Source organism: Dama dama, chromosome 19 (assembly GCF_033118175.1).
Source record: "Dama dama isolate Ldn47 chromosome 19, ASM3311817v1, whole genome shotgun sequence".
Classification (NCBI taxonomy): Eukaryota; Metazoa; Chordata; class Mammalia; order Artiodactyla; family Cervidae; genus Dama; species Dama dama.
In genome coordinates, this window is record NC_083699.1 from 66,123,095 (window position 1) to 66,141,009 (window position 17,915).

Here is a 17,915-nt window from a genome sequence, read left to right on the forward strand (position 1 = left end):
GAGATTGATTCAAAATTAGGACACCCCCCCATGAGCCCATTCCGTCAGCACTTTGGAGAGGAGAGACGTGTGATGTCAGAGAGCGTCCCATCACAGGTGTGTTCAGGGGGGACTGCCTGGGGTAGGCGCCACCTCCATGCAAGCACGTGCTTCATCCCTCTATGCTGACTCTCATCCAGCAGGCTTCACTCAGGTCCTGACCCGCTCCTGAAGGCATGGGACTCTCTGACACCTGCTTGGCTGCCAGAACGAGCCTGTCCCAGACTTGCTGGGACCCCTTGGCCCCTATGGTCCTGACAAGGCCCAGGTTTGATCAGGTCCTTCAGAGGTGGGTGTCAGCATCGCCTCTGATTCTCAACAGGCAGATCTGGCAGGGCTCAGCGTGCTGCTTCGTTAATCCACAGGCATCGTTTCAGATAAGGTGGCCCTTTCCCTAACCTGAAGGGAGCCGCCGAGAGAGAGCAGGGGCCCGCCTAACGTCCTTGGGACTCGGGGTGGGTTTCCTGCCCGGGGGGCGTCCTCCGAGGTTCGTCTGCTCTGCCTTGCGCTTCCTTGCTTTCTTGGCTTAATCGTGCCAGTTCCATTTCTCTTTCTGGAACTGCGCGCCTCTTACAGGATTCCAGGAAACTCCCATTGTATTGATAACCCAGAGTCCATTCTCACTGCAGCTGAACTCTCCGGAACAACACCATCACTTTCGACCTAGGCGGCCGCCTAGAGCGGGCCTCCACCTCGGCGTTCACGCCGCTGTGGTGACGGCTGCGAGCGGTCACTCTCCCCGCCTGGTAGGAGGGCTCCGTGGCCGTGGGGCCGTCAGCAGCTTCCCGGGTTACCCTGTGGTGTCAGGGGCCCCTGAGAGCTCCTGGGAGCCCTGCCCTGTGCGGAGTCACGGCCGCCCCTGCCCAGGGGGAACACCGCCCTTCACACCGCTGTCTCCACCCTGCAGCATTGGTGGCAAGGGGTTGGCAGAGATTCTGCCGCGCGAGCTTGTCTGTTCTCCTTGGGACAGGTTTTATCTGTTATTCACCAAACCAAATGATGACTGAGCACCTCGGAGGGGCCCTTTGGGCCGGGGAGAGAGCAATGAACCACGTGGATGTAAATCCCTGAACGCTGCGTGTCATCAGGGGAAGGGAAAATGAACAAAAGCAGACCAGAAACAAATAAGGTGATCATAAGGATATGGAGAAAATAGAGTGCGGAGGCTCAGAGACAAAGGGAGGGCGCTCCCGTAGCTCAGAGTCGGGGAAGGACCCTGCGGGAACGGAACCGTTCTAGTGCAGGAAGGGTCAGCCCCGGGAGGAAGGGGTGGGGAGCCACAGAGGCCGCGAGGAGGGCATGGGCTTGGCATGTCTGTGCATGCCAGTCTTGCGGGCGGGCAGGGGCTGGGTGCTGAGTGCCGAGGGCGGCCTTTGGACTCTCACGGGAACAGGGCTGGGGGCGGTCAGAGGTGGGAGGTCAACAAGACCACATTCGGCGGGGAGAGGGCCCCGTGGCCGAGATGTGGAGAAGGGAAGGGGCTGGGGCGGTCACTGAGGCAGGACCCAGGCTGGGGGACAGGGTCACTGGCCCTCCGGACCGCGGTAATGCCTCGCCGAGCTCAGTCATCTGAGCTCGCTCGTCACAGACACCTCTGCGGTCAGAGCCTGCCACCGCGGCCCAGAAACAGCAATTACCTGTCAGAACGAAAACACAGCAACGTGTGTTTATGCCGAAACAACAGCAATCACAGCGCAACGCCTCTCCGGGCTGTGCCCGCCGACCCCGCTTGCCCTGACCGCTGACCCCTGCAGCCTCACGCTTCACGTGGCCCACCGGCTCCGGGCTTGCGGCTTCCTGACCGCGCCCCCCAGGCTCGGCCGCCTCCGCCCGCTCCCCCAGCGTGGTTGCTGCCGAGATGCTGGCAGTCAGGGTCAGAGATGCAGGGGGCAGACGTTTTTGGAGATGAGTTTGTCACATGGTACACATCATTAATATTTGATTGCTTTGACATAACTTATTCATCTCCAATCCTTTATCATTCTGGAAGAAAGTAGTCTCTTGCCTCTTTATCCATTTGTTCAGTCTACAGATATTTGTTGAATCACAACTGCAAGCCCCCTGGGTAGGAGGTGGAGATACTAAGGAAAGGTACCCTACCCCCACCACTCCCAGGGTGTATCTGCCTGCAGATATCACTGCCACTTCACAGGGCATCGAGGCCAGCCAGAGTTTCAGACCACAGAGCTGACCTCTCTCCAGTAGAAGGAAAGAAATGCAAATTCACGTTTCTTATTTACTCTGTGCCAGATACTGAATAAGGTACGTGCATCTGCAGACCTCACCTTTGTTCCTCACAGCATTCTGGAAAATGGATGTGATCGTTCCCGTGTGCCCTGATGAGTGTATCGTGGCCAGGAGCGGTGACACCGTCTGGACCCTGTTACACAGCCAGTCAACAGCGGAGCCAGGGCGACGGCCAGCTTTGCTCAGCTCAAAAACCCACGCTCTTTCCACTCCACCGAAGTTAAACCATAAGAATGCAGATCAAACTCAGATTAAAGGAAGGACTTGGGCACATGCTCAGGCCCACCTCAGTCAAGGAAAAGGGTGAGGACAAGAAGGAAGTCACGTGTCAGGGGTGATAAAGTCTCAAGAGCCACCAAAGAATCATGAAAACAAGAGTAACAAACACGAAGAAACATCATGGAAAAACCCAGCCAGCTGGTTCATGTCACAGAGTGAGTCACCCCCGAAAGACCTTGGAGGAAGATGAGAAAATGGATAGGTTTGGGGATAATTATCTGAACTTGCTGGGAGGCAGAGTCCTGCCAGATGCGGCATGTTTAGCATCCAGCTGTCTGGAGGTGGAGAGGGCGGAGGGCTCTCCTGGGCCTCCTAGTAAAACTCAGCCAAAGGGTGCCCTCATCTCTGGGTCTAGAGGAGGAGCCCTAGATCCCTGCTGTCAGCCTGGATACCGGCACCCACAGGATTATCAGAAGCAGAAGAAGACACAGGAGTAAGAGGACAGATTTTTTAAAAGAAAATGTCCATTTTACTTAAAAATTTGAGCAAAACCAGTGACATTACTTTGATAGCAAATGTTAATTTATTATGCAAGAGATAGCCAGTTTCACATGAAATTTGAAGATAACCCATTTTCAAGGAAGTTTCCTGATTTAGGTGGATCACTTGAAGCTTCATTCCTAGACATCTAACGATCCATGATTGTTTGCTGGGAAATACTGAGACAGTCCACATGGTTATCTCAAATTTGTGACAAATCAGCTACTCACATCCCACCCTCAGATCGGTTTTAACCAATGATAACTGAACTCTCATCCTGGGCTGGATGTTCTGCTGGGTCCTGTTCAAGATTAAGAAGGTATTGTTCACGTAGTAATCCCGAACACATGCCCACAGTAACCGCAACATTATCTGTTACTTAGGCTATGGTAGAGGCCTGTGTAAAGAGCTGTGTGCACTCAAAGGAATGATTAATTTTACCTGGGAGGGGGAGCCATGGGTGAAGACTTTGAAAAGAAGTTTCCTCTGAAGGGAAAGGATTCTGCCATGGGGCTCTCCCTCACTCTAGACAGAGAAAGCAGGGAATTTACTCCAGTTGAAGTGTAAAGAACACAGGAGACACTGGTCAGAGGTTATTAAGCTAAATCTTTGGGTTCAGGTGATGCAAACCTTGAATGTCACCTTGGGCATCCTAGACTTTATTGTGGAGACAATGGAAGGTCGGCATTGAAAGATTTGAGATGGGTAAGAAATACAACCAAACCTGTATTTTAGGAAGTTCATGAAGGTTGGAGGGTGACTTGGAGGGAAGAGGTCTTGTAAGTCAGATTCTGGGCCAATCATTGAGGTCTTTCCTAAAGGCATCCATCCCAGTCCCTTGGGCAGCTCGGTCCATTCCCATCACATGCAGATTTGAGACATTTATGGAGTCCATTGCATTATGTAATCACCCCTATAGGATGGATGCATATACTGCTCTGTCACAATTGTTGGTAGTATTTTGATAGATGCATTTTAATACAATTGGTTTCCTCTGTAATCTTATATGTTTTCTTTTATGCTCTTGAAAATATTGATTTGGGGACTTCCTTGGTGGCCCAGTGGTTAAGACTCCACGTTTCCACTGCAGGGGAAGCAGGTTTGATCCCTGGTTGGGGAACTAGAATCCCACATGTCTCACAGCATGGCCAAATATATATACATATACACATGGCCAAATACATATATAGTTTTGGGAAGGACTCTATGGACTTTACAGACTGCCAAAGGGTTCATGATCAAACATTTGAAGGTACTACATAGACCATCTTTCCTTTCTCCACATGCAGTAATTCCTCAGTCAAGTGCTCATTTATCAAACGCCTCTCCTGGGCTCAGGTCTGTGTCAGAGGCTATGCTTTGAGGATCTGAAACCAAGCTGCCTGGGCTGGATTCCTGCTGCTGCTTTTTTGAACCATGTGATTGTGGCCAAATTAACTTTCACCTCCCAATTTTCTCCTTTGTAGATGAGGATAATAGTAATCCTATACTTCAGGGGGCTGTTTTAAGAAGGAAATCAGCTAATGAATGTGAAGTTTTGGGCAATGTCCAGCCCCCTGAGCCCAGACCACAGTATGTTTACTGTAGAATCAGGGAGACATTGTTACAGGGAGGAGCCCATTTTGACTCCATGCAGGATCTGTTTCTTTGACTTTAACCTTTGCTTTTCATTGCCTTTGTTACTATAATCATACATAATGGCCTGCCTCAGGGAACTCTGCTGCTCTGCCTGAATGTTAAGCCAAAATTGCCTTTTTTCAGGGAAACACCCTGACTCCCTCCACCTGTGGAAGACCACAGTTCAGTTCAGTTCAGTCACTCAGTTGTGTCCGACTCTGCGACCCCGTGGACTGCAGCACGCCAGGCCTCCCTGTCCATCACCAACTCCTGGAGCTTACCCAAACTCACATCCATCAAGTCGGTGAAGCCATCCAACCATCTCAGCCTCTGTCGGCCCCTTCTCCTCCTGCCTTCAACCTTTCCCAGCATCAGGATCTTTACAATGAGTGAGTTCTTCGCATCAGGTGGTCAAAGTATTGGAATTTCAGCTTCAGCATCAGTCCTTCCAATGAATATTCAGGACTGATTTCCTTTAGGATTGACAGCTTGGATCTCCTTGCAGTCCAGGGTACTCTCAAGAGTCTTCTCCAACACCACAGTTCAAAAGCATCAATTCTTCGGTGCTCAGCTTTCTTTATGGTCCAACTCTCACATCCATACATGACCACTGGAAAAACCATAGCCTTGACTAGACGGACCTTTGTTGGCAAAGTAATGTGTCTGCTTTTTAATATGCTGGATGGCTACAGGAAGGAAGAAATTAACATATCCCATCCTGAGGCTGGCCATTCCAGGAGATATTTGCAAGACTGATGGCCTTTTACTTTACCTCCTCACCTCTTCCCCCTCTCTGTTTTATAAAAGACCCTGGCATCCAGACCCTAACAAGATGGTTATTTTGAGACGTTAGTCTGCCATCTTCTCAGTCCGCCAGCTTTCTGCATAAAGTCATGTTCCTTCCCTCAACACCTTGTCTCTCGGATTTCTTGGCCTGTTGTGTGGTGAGCAGAGTGAGTTTGGACGTGGGAACATGGTAACCTCAGGTGACACCACGCCAGAACAGAGCTGTTGTTTGCTACGACTCTCATTGCTTCGGTTTCCTGTCTTCAGGTCTTCCTAAGAAGGACCCGAAAAACTCAGTTGAAAAAGAAGTAGTCACAGAATCCCTTCAAAGTCTATACTTATCTAAAAATTTGGTAGCTGTCTTAGTTAATGTCCCCAAAAAGCAGAAACTGAGGTAAAGGATTTGTGGCAGGTTGCATTTGGGAAGTGATTCCAGCCCGCACAGTAGGGGAAGGTGGAAGTGGTGGAGAGGAGGGAGCAAAGCTACAAAGGTTAACCAGCAGGCTGCCTCCGAGGGCAGCGGGTCCCCTCTGAGAGGTCGTGCAGAACACGCCCAGCTGTCCTGCCAGGGTGAGGGGTGGTGGGCTCAACCACCAGCAACTCTCCCTCATCTCTGAGGGCTGGCCTGGGGGTCTCACGTGTGAATCCAGACAACTGCAGTGGCAGAAGCTGCCCACAGACGGGCCACGGGTGCCTGGGGAATAGCCCGTGTGTGGGGGAGAACGCTGCCTTTGAAAGCTACCCGCCCCCGCATGGTGTCGCTTCAGTGGGGATGGCAGGGGAGACACGCCATCACGGGTAAAAGAGACAGTAAACAGATGAGTCTGTCCTTTATTTGATTTTAAAATGTTACTGAAAGAGGTTTAACTCCACCCTGCATCTTTCAGCGGCTTCCGGCCCTCCCCTTCTTGTTGTAGCCTGTGATTTTCACCCCAATATTGCTTCAGCAACTTATGTGTGATTTGGTCTTTATGAGTGTGTTTATCAAAAATCCCAGCCACCCACACACTTCAGAGCCATTATTATGGTTAAACTTATCAGTGATTTGAAGGCAGGGGGTGGGGGGAGGAGGGGAGGGGTGGTTGTGTCAGAATATATTCATTATTTTGGTACCTGCTTATTAGCAAAGAAAACTGAGTTCCCAGAGTGTTTCTTCTTCTGTGTTGTTGTCTGTTAATCAAACAAACACCATGACTTGCAGTGTGAAATCTTAGGACCGTGGGATGTTAGTTTCATATGGCTGGATTTCAATGTAAGTGGAGTCGTAAGAACGCGTACTTCTTTGAACAAATGAGTGACTGTCACGCTGTTAAATTCCATAAAAAGCAGTTATGTCTGCTCAGTTTCCAGGTGAGAGAGCATGGATACTGAGGAGCAGATTTATCATCATTATTTTAAAAAGCACTCAGTAAAGGAGAAGAACTGTAGGATATCACAATTTTATCTACACTATGAGTACAATAGTGGAGGAATTATGTCACTTTATGGGCAAGACCAGGAAGGTAAAATGGAAAAATGAATATTGTTTTCCAATGCAGTCCATTTTCTTTTTAAAACAGGAGGAAAGACAGACCGTCAGTGACTTATCATCACATCCCAGTGTGACATGAAATTCTCAATGTGCTTTTATTTCCCTCAGCAACTTTTCTAAGCTCATACAAATTCTTTGAGGAATGTCCCCAAATTTCCTTCCACCCCTTTCTCTCTCCTCTAGGCTAAAACATTGGAGCTGGCCACTGGGGCCCTGCAAACATGGATAAACCTGGAAACCAATACGTTAAGAGAAAGGAACCAGACACAAAAGACCACACATTGTTTGATCCCATTTACATGAAATTTCTGCAAAGAGGAGATACTATGGCTATGGAAAGCAAATTAGTGGTTTCCTAGAGGCTGCTGGGAACAGGGATTGAGTATAAAAGAGCGTGAGGAAAATCTTCAGGGTGCTGGCATTGTCCTAAAACTGGATTGTGGTGGTGGTTGCATAGTTGTGAAAATGTATGATAAGTCAATTACACAATCATGCTTTTTGAGGGAGAAAGAAAAGGAAAGACAAGGCGGGAGGGAGAAAAGCCCTGGGAATTGTAGAAAACAACTTCTAGTTACTGTAGGGTTGATGAGCTCCCTGTTGAATGAGTTACAGCACCTTCACTCACAAGTAACATCCACCAGCCCCTGAAAATAAACCTTTGCCTCCAACACACCCTCTAGGGGAAAATAGCACCTGTTTTTGCAAAGGAACTTCAAGACGAACCTCCTCCCCTCCCCTCCAACAGACTGACCCTCAGCTGCTTCAGGACAAGCCAGTCAGCATAGCACCGTCCCCTAGAAACAGAGGGGGAGCCAAGCATTTGGGCTTCTGCATTTTCTAGCAGACACATTGAAAATGGAAGCAGAAACAGATTGCATTAACTTTAACAATATGTTTCCTTTAACCCAGTATGTCCAAAGTATGATCGTTTCAGTGTATCATCAATATAAAAATTATTGCGATATCTTCCTTTCTTTCTTTCATACGAAGCCTTCAAAGTCTGTTACAAGTCGAATGGCATGTTTCAAGTTTGACCAGCTTCATTTTCAAGTGTTGGAAAGCCACAGGTGGCTACGGCCTTGGACAGCACAGGCCTAGAGGCATCTTGTTGATACTCCAGAGACTTCAAATTGTTCGAAGAGAGAATGGTTTTCATGCACACGTCCACTGCCAACTAAACAAAAAAGAAAGGTATATATTGGATTTGTAAAATCACACTCTGTGTGATCCTCACTTTTTTAAAATTTAATTTTTCAGGGCTTCCCTGGTGGCTCAGTGATAAAGATCCCACCTGCCAATGTAGGAGACACGGGTTCGATCTCTGGTCTGGGAAGATCCCACAGGCTGCGGAGCAACTAAGCCCTTTGCCACACTCCTGAGCCTGCGCGCTGCACCCCGGGAGTCACGACTGCTGAGCCTGTGCGCTGGAGCCCGGGAGCCACGACTGATGAGTCTGCGCGCTGGAGCCCGCGAACCCCAACCACTGAGCCTGCGCGCTGGAGCCCGGGAGCCAAGACCACTGAGCCTGTGCGCCGGAGCCTGCAAACCCCAACCACTGAGCCTGCGCGCCGGAGCTCGCGAACCCCATCCACTGAGCCTGCGCGCTGGAGCCCGGGAGCCACGACTGCTGAGTCTGCGCGCTGGAGCCCGCGAACCCCAACCACTGAGCCTGCGCGCTGGAGCCATCGAACCCCAACCACTGAGCCTGCGCGCTGGAGCCCGGGAGCCACGACCACTGAGCCTGCGCGCCGGAGCCCGGGAGCCACGACCGCTGAGCCTGAGCGCTGGAGCCCGGGAGCCGCAGCTACCGAAGCCGGCGTGCTCCAGAGCTTGTGCTCCTCTGCGAGAGACGCCACTGCAGGGAGAAGCCCGCACACAGCTGGTCGCCACAGCTAGAGAAAAGCCTGAGCAGCGAGGAAGACCCAGCGCGGCCAAAAGTAAATAATAAAATTGTGTTAAAAAGTAAAGTCTCAAAAAATTAATTTTTCACATAGTCCTGAAGAATTTTTTAACGTACTCAGTGAGTTTCCTATTCCAAGTCTTGGCAGTTAAATTCCTATGGTCAGCACACATAGCTGCATTTAAAATTAACATTAAGTGGAGGCATTTTGAGACTAGGAATTATGAAGCAAGGATTTTAGTTAAGATTAAAAGGTTAATCCTTCACTAGGAAACTGCATTCTGGCCTCACAAGAGAACAACCGTGATGATCTACAGTAATAAATCTGATTATTGTCATTATGGAACTCAAATTATTTGTCTAGAAATGACAGTATCACAGACAAAGACCAATAGGTTGAGAACGTCTCAGGTGGAGTTTTTTTGGTTTGGTTCGATTGGGTGTGGGATAGAGGTTGTACAGTATTGGAAAATATAACCATTTAAAGTACTGTTAAAATTCTTACAAAATTCTTACTGTCAAAATTCCTAGATTCATGGATGGGTTCTGATCTGCTGTCTCGTTGCAGGAGAATCTGAGTAATTCTGCAATATTCACTGTCCCTACTTTGACAATGGTACTTGTAGCTGACTACCCAGCTTTCTTGTAAAAATAAAAATTATTCTGCTGCTGGAGCACCTGAAAAAAATATTTCTTTTCCCAGTAAGACTAGAACTACTTCTTCTCTGTCGACTCCAAGAGCCGAAGAATACAGCGACCTCATAGAGTCAGCCGGAAGGAAGGCAGGTGATTTTGTTTTCTCCGTTGTTGTTGACAGTTCTCGGAAATCCCCCTTTGCTAATAGTCACCTTTTGTTCTGCTCTTCCTTTCTGGGGGTGAAAACTGTACCCTTGGGCTGCAGGTGTCTCTCTCAGGCCCTGCTGGACTGTTTTTTATCCCTGCCCCCTTCTCACTTCCTGCTGTACAAAACAGCCCCGAAGCCAGGGTCAGTCTTGTCGTTGGAGCCACGAGGGGCTGACCGGCTTGCTGTTTCAGGGCCGGGCCCTCAGCAGATGGGGGGGTGGGGTAGATGTTGTCACCCTGGCCTGCAGCCCTGGTCCCTGCAGGTAACCCAGACCACCTCCCCTTCACGTGTCCACCCTGCCCACTTTCTTTCTGACCCTGGGACCTCCATCCAGGCCTCCCAGGCCTCCACGGTCCTCTCGGAACATTCATCTCTCTTTCTCAATCCACAGCTTCTCCCTTCACACCGTCTGCACTAGAACCAGCGTAGAGAAATGTGTCCCCCAAGCCCAGGATGGGCCAGACTTTCTTCCCCTCGCCGTCCACAGTCAGCTTGGTGGCCTCCCTTTGTTAGCGGCAGGCCCAGTTGAGCGCACGCTGCCACGGCCTCTGGGATTCTCCGCTTGCCAGCCAGCAGTCTCCCTCTGTGCTCTGGTTCAGCCGAGGAGCAGTTTTGTTTCTGACTGTTCAAGGAAAACAAACTGTTCACTGAGACATGTTTTAGTTCAGGTTCTCCCTGAAACAAAGCCTCAGACTGAGACCTGGATCTTGGGTGCAAGTAGCCTTTAGGGGCGGAGACCTGGGGCCAGGAGTGAGGGGACGCAAGAGGAGGAGGAGGAAAGGCCTGCAGAGGCTGTGTGCATCACTGGCTCTCCTTGTGAGCCATGGGAGCCCGCTCTTGCTGGGGACCCTCCAAGGGATGCTGTAGAATGTCTCCCAGAATTGCCCCCCTGAAGAAGCAGAGACTGAGGCCTTTGGTCCCCGACTTTCCTTCCCCCCGGGGTTGAGGACTGCCCTGGGAATGGTAACAGCCCCCTGTACGTTGGGCTGCCGGTGTAAGGGTGAAGTGAACCACCAGAGCTGCAAAACACCCCGAGGACAGGGCTTGAGGTTCCATGGCGGTGTGCACAGAGCATGCCCCCTCCTCCTGAAAGCCCAGACGGGTGGAGGGGAGGTGAGCAGAAAAGCCAGGGACCAGAAAAGTCCTGGCTTTTGTTCACGATCCTCACCCCCTCAAAAAACAAAGCCTGACTGTTAGATGGAAATGTCCGTAGGACCTGGTATAACTTCTGCAGCTGCTGCTTTGTGTCAAGAGTCTGGAAAGGGCGAAGGTGGCTGACTCACACGGTCAGGTCAGGGCCAAGGCAAGCGCCTTTCCCCCGGAGGGCCCGGCCTTCCAACTCCTGTCTGTTCTCAGGACAGACGCATTTCACAGCCACGGCCAGGCCCCAGCGAGGGTCCTCCCTAGCCCGGTTGTCACCCTTCGTCTGTCTTTAAGAGGCTGACCCAGAGTCCCACGTCGCTTGGGGACAGAACCTTCCCTCCAGAGAAAGCTGTGGCTTTGGGAACATTGAAAGCCAAGCTGCAAACTGGCCCAAACTGGGGTTTCCCTTATTTCCACCTCCCGGCAGTCCCCACGGTGACGTCCTCAGAGCTAGAGAAAACGAGGGAGAAGTTCCTCTTCATCGGGGCGACGGACGCAAGGCCAGGGGCTGCCTGGAACTTAGGGTCTGGGAAGAGGAGAGCTTGGGGCTCTTGGCAAGGAGCCCTTGGGGGCCACATAGGGGAGACACTTAAGTCAACAGGTGACTTTCCAGAGCAAGATGCTGGCTTAAAACTACACTACTAATCACAGGACTTCCCTGGTGGCTCAGATGGTGAAGCGTCTGCCTACAATGCAGGAGACCTGGGCTCAATCTCTGGGTCAGGAAGATCCCCTGGAGGAGGAAATGGCAACCAACTCCTGTATTCTTGCCTGGAAAATCCCATGGATGGAGGAGCCTGGTAGGCTACAGTCCATGGGGTTGCAAAGAGTCGGACATGACTGAGCGACTTCACTTCACTTCACTAATCACAGGCTTCCCAAAGCACAAGGTCATTCTTACACAGACAGACAAACTGGACCGTAGGATAGGATAACACAGGAGATCTGGGGTCCTTACTAGTCATGGCATAGCTTGGCCCTTTCAGTGAGGGTTGGGTGTCCTCATAGATACTAATCCTTCATGATAGCTCCTATTTATTGTGTTCAGAATGCATACAGACTGTTTCTCTGGTGGCTCAGATGGTGAAGAACCTGCCTGCGATGTAGGAGACCCGGATTTGGTCCCTGGGTTGGGAAGATCCCCTGGAGAAGGGAACCACAACCCACTCCAGTATTCTGGCCTGGGAAACCCAAGGACAGAGGAACCTGGTGGGCTACAGTCCATGGGGTTGCAAAGAGTCGGACACGACTGAGTGACCAACACGTTTATTTATATTAGCTTATGTAATACATGACAGCAGAGTAGATCTGTTATCAGTTGACAGATGAGGTCACCATGACTTTCTGAGGTTGAGTGCCCACTCAGGGTCACACGGCCTTCTAAGGAGCAGACCTGGGATTCTAAATCAGATCATGGGCCAAGATGGGAACGCGGTATGTATACGACTGTATATGCACATTTTCCATGACACAGGAAGACAGGCAGCCTAAAGCATTGGCCTGCACCTCTATAAAATAGAATTGCAAATGGTTCAGAGCTCTGACTTCGGGGCCACATCATCTCTTGGAAGTCCTGCGGGATAGAATTAGATACAAAATGATCTCCTCTACAGTCTGTGATTAAGTAGTTTTAAAAATAACAATAGGTTCTGTGTGCATGAGTGTCTGAGTGTTTTGTCCTGGATGTTCCTCATAAGAAACTAAATGTTTCCCAGGGAAAAAAAAAAAAAGAACCGAAACAAAAAGGATCCTTTGTCTCCTTCTGCAAGATACATTTGTGTCCCAGTTCCAGAAATCTGCTTATCCTTTAGGTGGCACGTTTATATTTGGCAGCAGATTTCAGAAGTTTGCATGAAGGAGCTTTCTTGGAAAAGTGAAGATGGAAGAGCTGTGTGTCCACCCAGCAGAAATGAAACTGCTGGCCTTCTGGGTTTGCAGCCTTCTGACGGCGGGAAGAAACCCTTTTGAAAATCTACGCTCATCTCTCCGTGCCTGCAAGCTTTCCTTTTTCTTGCATCTCTACGTGTGGGTTTCTGATATCTCCCGTCCAACTTCCCAGCAAACCATCAGGAAAAGAATGCCTCATCAGGGTCACAGACAAGTAATAAGCCGGCCCACAGTAGGCGCTTTGTGGGGTCAAAACTCCGCAGGAGCGAAAAGGACTGGCCGTGAGCCTACAGCCAACATGCGTGGTTTTGAGTCATTAGTCAGCAAAACTCATCAAAAGCAGCTTCTATGTATTTGCTGTCTCCACTGGCCCACATCCACATTTCCGGTGTCCATCAATCCCGTCCAGCCAGTGCCCAGGACCTACTTGCTGAAATTCCTCTGGTCAAGGTTTCAGACAGACCTCCTGTCACCAGATTTGGTGGTCACCTGTCTGTCTACCTGTCTCTGCACCAACCAGGGGCTTTCAAGCCAGTGGACCACCCCTTCCCTTCACCTCCCTGTCCCTCCTGCCTTCCCAGATAACTGTCTCAATCTCTCCATTGATTTCCCTGCCTCAAGGCCTCCGGTTTCGCCCAGCCTAGGGGTCTCTCCTTATTACCTCCCAGAGATATTTCTCCCCGGCTTCTGGCTTTTAATAGTATCTGCTCCTGCTGCTGCTGAGTCGCTCAGTTGTGTCTGACTCTTAGCGACCCCACGGACTGCAGCCCACCAGGCTCCTCCGTCCATGGGATTTTCCAGGCAAGAATACTGGAGTGGGGTGCCATTGCCTTCTCCGTTAACAATATCTATTTACCGCTTATTCTCAAACTTAGACTCCGAGCTGCAGGCTCAAGTGTTTAACTGCTTACAAGACATTGCTTCTTAGATGCCTCACAAACATCTCAAACGTAGTATGTGCAAAACAGAACTCTTGACAGCTCTTTTTCACCCAACCTGTTCCTCCTGGGGCCTTTTCTCTTTGTCGTTAATGGGACCACTGGCCCAGTTGTTTAAGCCAAAACTTGGAAGTCATGTTTGATTCCTCTTTCCCCTCATCTCTGAAGCCAATGATCCAGCAAGTCCTGTGAGCCTCCTCTTCCCCACATGTGTGCCAAATTCATCTCCTCTTGGCTTTTCGCTCTGTCCTCGCTCATCTGGATGATCCCATAGCCTGCTCCTGTTTCTCCACGTTCACGTGTAGCCTCCTGCAATCCATTCCCAGAGCAGGTCTTTTAGAATTGAAGGTCAGGTCATCTGAATCGCTGGTTTAAAATCCCCCAGTGGCTTCCCACGACTTAGAAGAAAATCCAAATCCCTCGTCATGATGTATAAGGCACCCCCTGGCTTAACCCGGGGGTCAGTCAGCAAACTTTCCTGTGAAGGGGCGGGGGGTAGTACCTGTCTGGGGCTTTGTGAACCACATGGTCTGTTTTGGACCACGATCGCAGCCACAGGAATATAAGTGTGGCTTGTTCCAAGAAAACCTCATCTACAAAACAGGCTATGGGTGGGATCTAGCTTGTGGGTCACAGTTTGCTGACCCCCGTCTAGCCTCTCCTTGCCTTTCCAACCCCGCTGCACGCTCTGTGCCTTGCTGTGACCAGACAGCCTGGCTGGAGTAGGAAGCCTCCCGAGACATCTGCCACGGTTCCTTTGGTTCCTTTGGTCTCTGGACACCGATGTCACACCCCCCGGATATGCTGACCCCACGCTGACTTGGGCCAGTGGAATGCGGTGGGAGGGATGTTCCAGGACTTCTCGAGCTGAAGATTTAAGACATTTGGCAACTTCTGCCTCCTTTCTTGGAATCCAGCCACCAAGCTATGAAAAAACAAAAGCCACATGGAGAGGCCACGTGCAGGAGAACATTGCTCTGGGCTGTCATCCCAGGGGGCCCCCAGCTGTGTGAGTGAGCTCCTTGGGAGATCCCAGCCTCCAGAAGACTACAGTCAGCTGGGATCACTCAATGCTGCCTGGTAGGACTGGACATTTCACAGACAGTGAGAAGGAAATGGTTGTCGTCTTAAGCCATTAAATTCTGATGCTTTGTCTTAGCCAGAGATCATGGATACACTGGTCTTCTTTCTGTCCTTCATACCCATGCTCATCCCTCCAACCAGCTCCAGCTGCGCTCTTTGCCTGGAATGCACCCCCCCGGACCTTCACGGGGCTGGTCCTTTGCATCACTCAGCTCGACCTCACTGTTTGTTCTGCAAAGCTGCCGTTCCTCTGCTCAGGCTGTGTGGCAAGTCCCACTCTTATCATCCCACCCTGTCTGGACTCCAGGATCAGCTCGCAGTGAAGGCCAGGCCAGCGGCTCATTCCTCTTCTCCCCGTCCCCACCCCTCAGCCTCAGTGATGGATGCAGGGATGGCCCAGGTCAGTCCAATGAGAGTCGGCACAGAAATTGTGGCTGAGAGTCGTCAGGCTGGTTCAGCCCAAGCCTGGAGCTGCTGGGGCCCAACTGTCCATGCCAGGGGCAGGCAGGTTTGGAAACAAGGCCAACAAGGTCACAGACGAGAGGTGGACGCGGTGAGAGAGACGCCCGGACTGAGCGGGACTTGATGCTAGAATTTCCTTGGATTTTTTTTTTTTTATTCTATGCTATTTTCTTATAGAGAAAAACTTTTTTTTTCTTTTTCTAGCTTACTTCCCCCGCCACAAACATTTTTTTTTAATTTTTTAAATTGAAGGATAATTGCTTAACAGAATTTTGTGGTTTTCTGTCAAACATCAGCAAGAATCAGTCATAGGTATACCCATGTCCCCTCCCTACTGAACCTCCCTCCCATCTCCCTCCCCACCCCACCCTTCTCTAATTCCCACTGGCTATTTACATGTGGTAACATAAGTTTCCATGTTACTCTTTCCATTCATCTCACCCTCTCCTCCCCTCTCCCCATGTCCATAGATCTGTTCTCTGTGTCTGCTTCTCTATTGCTGCCCTGAAAATAAATCCATCAGTGCCATCCTTCTACATTCCATATACATATGCGTCAGTATACGATATTTCTCTTTCTCTTTCTGACTTACTTCACTCTGTATAATAGGCTCTAGGTTCGTCCACCTCATTAGAACTGAATCAAATGCATTCCTTTTTATGGCTGAGTAATAGTCCATTGTGTATATGTACCACAGCTTCTTTATCCATTCACCTATCGATGGACAACTTGGCTGCTTCCATGTCCTAGCTATTGTAAATAGTTCTGCAATGAACATTGGGGTACATGTGTCTTTTTCAATTCTGGTTTCCTCAGGGTATATGCCTAGGAGTGGAATCGCTGGGTCATGGTGGTTTTATTCTTAGCTTTTTAAGGTATCTCCATATGTCTTCTATAGTGGCTGCATCAGTTTACATTCCCACCAACAGTGTAAGAGGGTTCCCTTTTCTCCACACTCTCTCCAGCATTTGTTGTTTGTAGACTTTTCAATGATGGCCATTCTGACTGGTGTGAGGTGGTATCTCACTGTAGTTTTGATTTGCATTTCTCTAATAATGAGTGATGCTGAGCATCTTTTCATGTGCTTGTTAGCCATCTGTATGTCTTCTTCAGAGAAATGTCTCTTCAGGTCCCTTTCTCACTTTTTGATTGGGTTGTTTACTTTTTTGGATTTTAGTTGCATGAGCTGCTTGTATATTTTGGAAATTAATTTTTTGTCAGTTGTTTCCTTTGTTATTATTTTCTCCTATTCTGAGGGTTGTCTTTTCACCTTGTTTGTAGTTTCCTTTACTGTGCAAAGGCTTCTAAGTTTAATTAGGTCTGCTGCTGCTGCTGCTGCTAAGTTGCTTCAGTCATGTCTGACTCTGTGCGACCCCATAGACAGCAGCCCACCAGGCTCCACTGTCCCTGGGATTCTCCAGGCAAGAACACTGGAGTGGGTTGCCATAATTAGGTCACATTTGTTTATTTTTGTTTTTATTTCCATTTCTCTAGGAGGTGGGTCATAGAAGGTCTTGCTTTGATTTATGTCACCAAGTGTCCTGTCTATATTTTCCTCTAAGAGTTTTATAGTTTCTGGTCTTACATTTAGGTCTTTAATCTATTTTGAGTTTATCTTTGTTTATGGTATTAGGAAGTGTTCTAATTTCATTCTTTTGCATGGAGCTGTCCAGTTTTCCCAGCACCACTTATTGAAGAGGCTGTCTTTGGCCCATTGTATATTCTTGCCTCCTTTGTCAAAAATAAGGTACCCATAGGTGCATGGGTTTATCTCTGGGTTTTCTGTCTTATTCCATTGGTCTATATTTCTGTTTTTGTGCCAGTACCATACTGTCTTGATGACTGTAGTTTTGTAGGATAGTCTGAAGTCAGGAAGGTTGATTCCTCCAGCTCCATTCTTCTTTCCCAAGACTGCTTTGGTTATTCGGAGTCTTTTGTGTTTCCATATGAATTGTGAATTTTTTTATTCTAGTTCTGTGAAAATGTCATTGGTAATTTGAAAGGGATTGCATTGAATCTGTAGATTGTGTTTGGTATATAGTCATTTTCACAATATTGATTCTTCCTACCCAGGAACATGGACTATCTCTCCATCTGTTTATGTCGTCTTTGATTTCTTTCATCAATGTCTTGTAATTTTCTGTGTACCGTTCTTTTGTCTCCTTAGGTACCCTGGATTTTTAAGTTACGTGAACCCTACCATTCCATGGTCATCCCTCCCTTCCTTTCTTAAGCCAATTTGAGTAGCATTTCTGTCACTTGCTCAACTGTTTGACTCACCCTCCACCATCTCCATCAAGGGTTAAGTTAAGCCATATGAAATTGCTGTCTTTATAGGTAAAAAATGACTGAACAGCAATAATTTCATCTGGATAAGTTATTTAAACACTCCAAAGACAGGGAGCTCACTATATATTATGACAGCTCAACTGACATTTAGATAAACTTAATCAACAAGAACTTCCCTGGCAGTCCACTGCTCAGTTGCGTCCAACTCTCTGCGACCCCATGAACTGTAGCCCACCAGGCTCCTCTGTCCATGGGATTCTCCAGGCAAGAATACTGGAGTGGGTTGCCATGCCCTCCTCCAGGGGATCTTTCCGACCCAGGAATCAAACCCACATCTCCTGCGGCTTCTACATTGCAGGCAGATTCTTTACCACTGAGCCACCTGGGAAG

The 17,915-nt window shown here is 49.1% G+C and overlaps 1 protein-coding gene across 1 annotated transcript; it reads left to right on the forward strand.

Moving 5' to 3' along the window:
* The first annotated feature begins 8,284 nt into the window (after positions 1 to 8,284).
* On the forward strand, positions 8,285 to 9,517 carry LOC133073981 (KH domain-containing protein 3-like). The gene is made up of 2 exons (XM_061167961.1): positions 8,285 to 8,916; positions 9,448 to 9,517. Exons 1-2 carry the CDS (start codon positions 8,427 to 8,429, stop codon positions 9,459 to 9,461), a joined length of 504 nt encoding a protein of 167 aa, XP_061023944.1. The 5' UTR covers positions 8,285 to 8,426; the 3' UTR covers positions 9,462 to 9,517.
* The last annotated feature ends 8,398 nt before the right edge of the window (positions 9,518 to 17,915 follow it).

What these genes read in the sequence shown, in the direction of transcription:
- LOC133073981 (XM_061167961.1), top strand. Translation starts at nt 8,427, where the DNA reads ATGAGTCTGCGCGCTGGAGCCCGCGAACCCCAACCACTGAGCCTGCGC.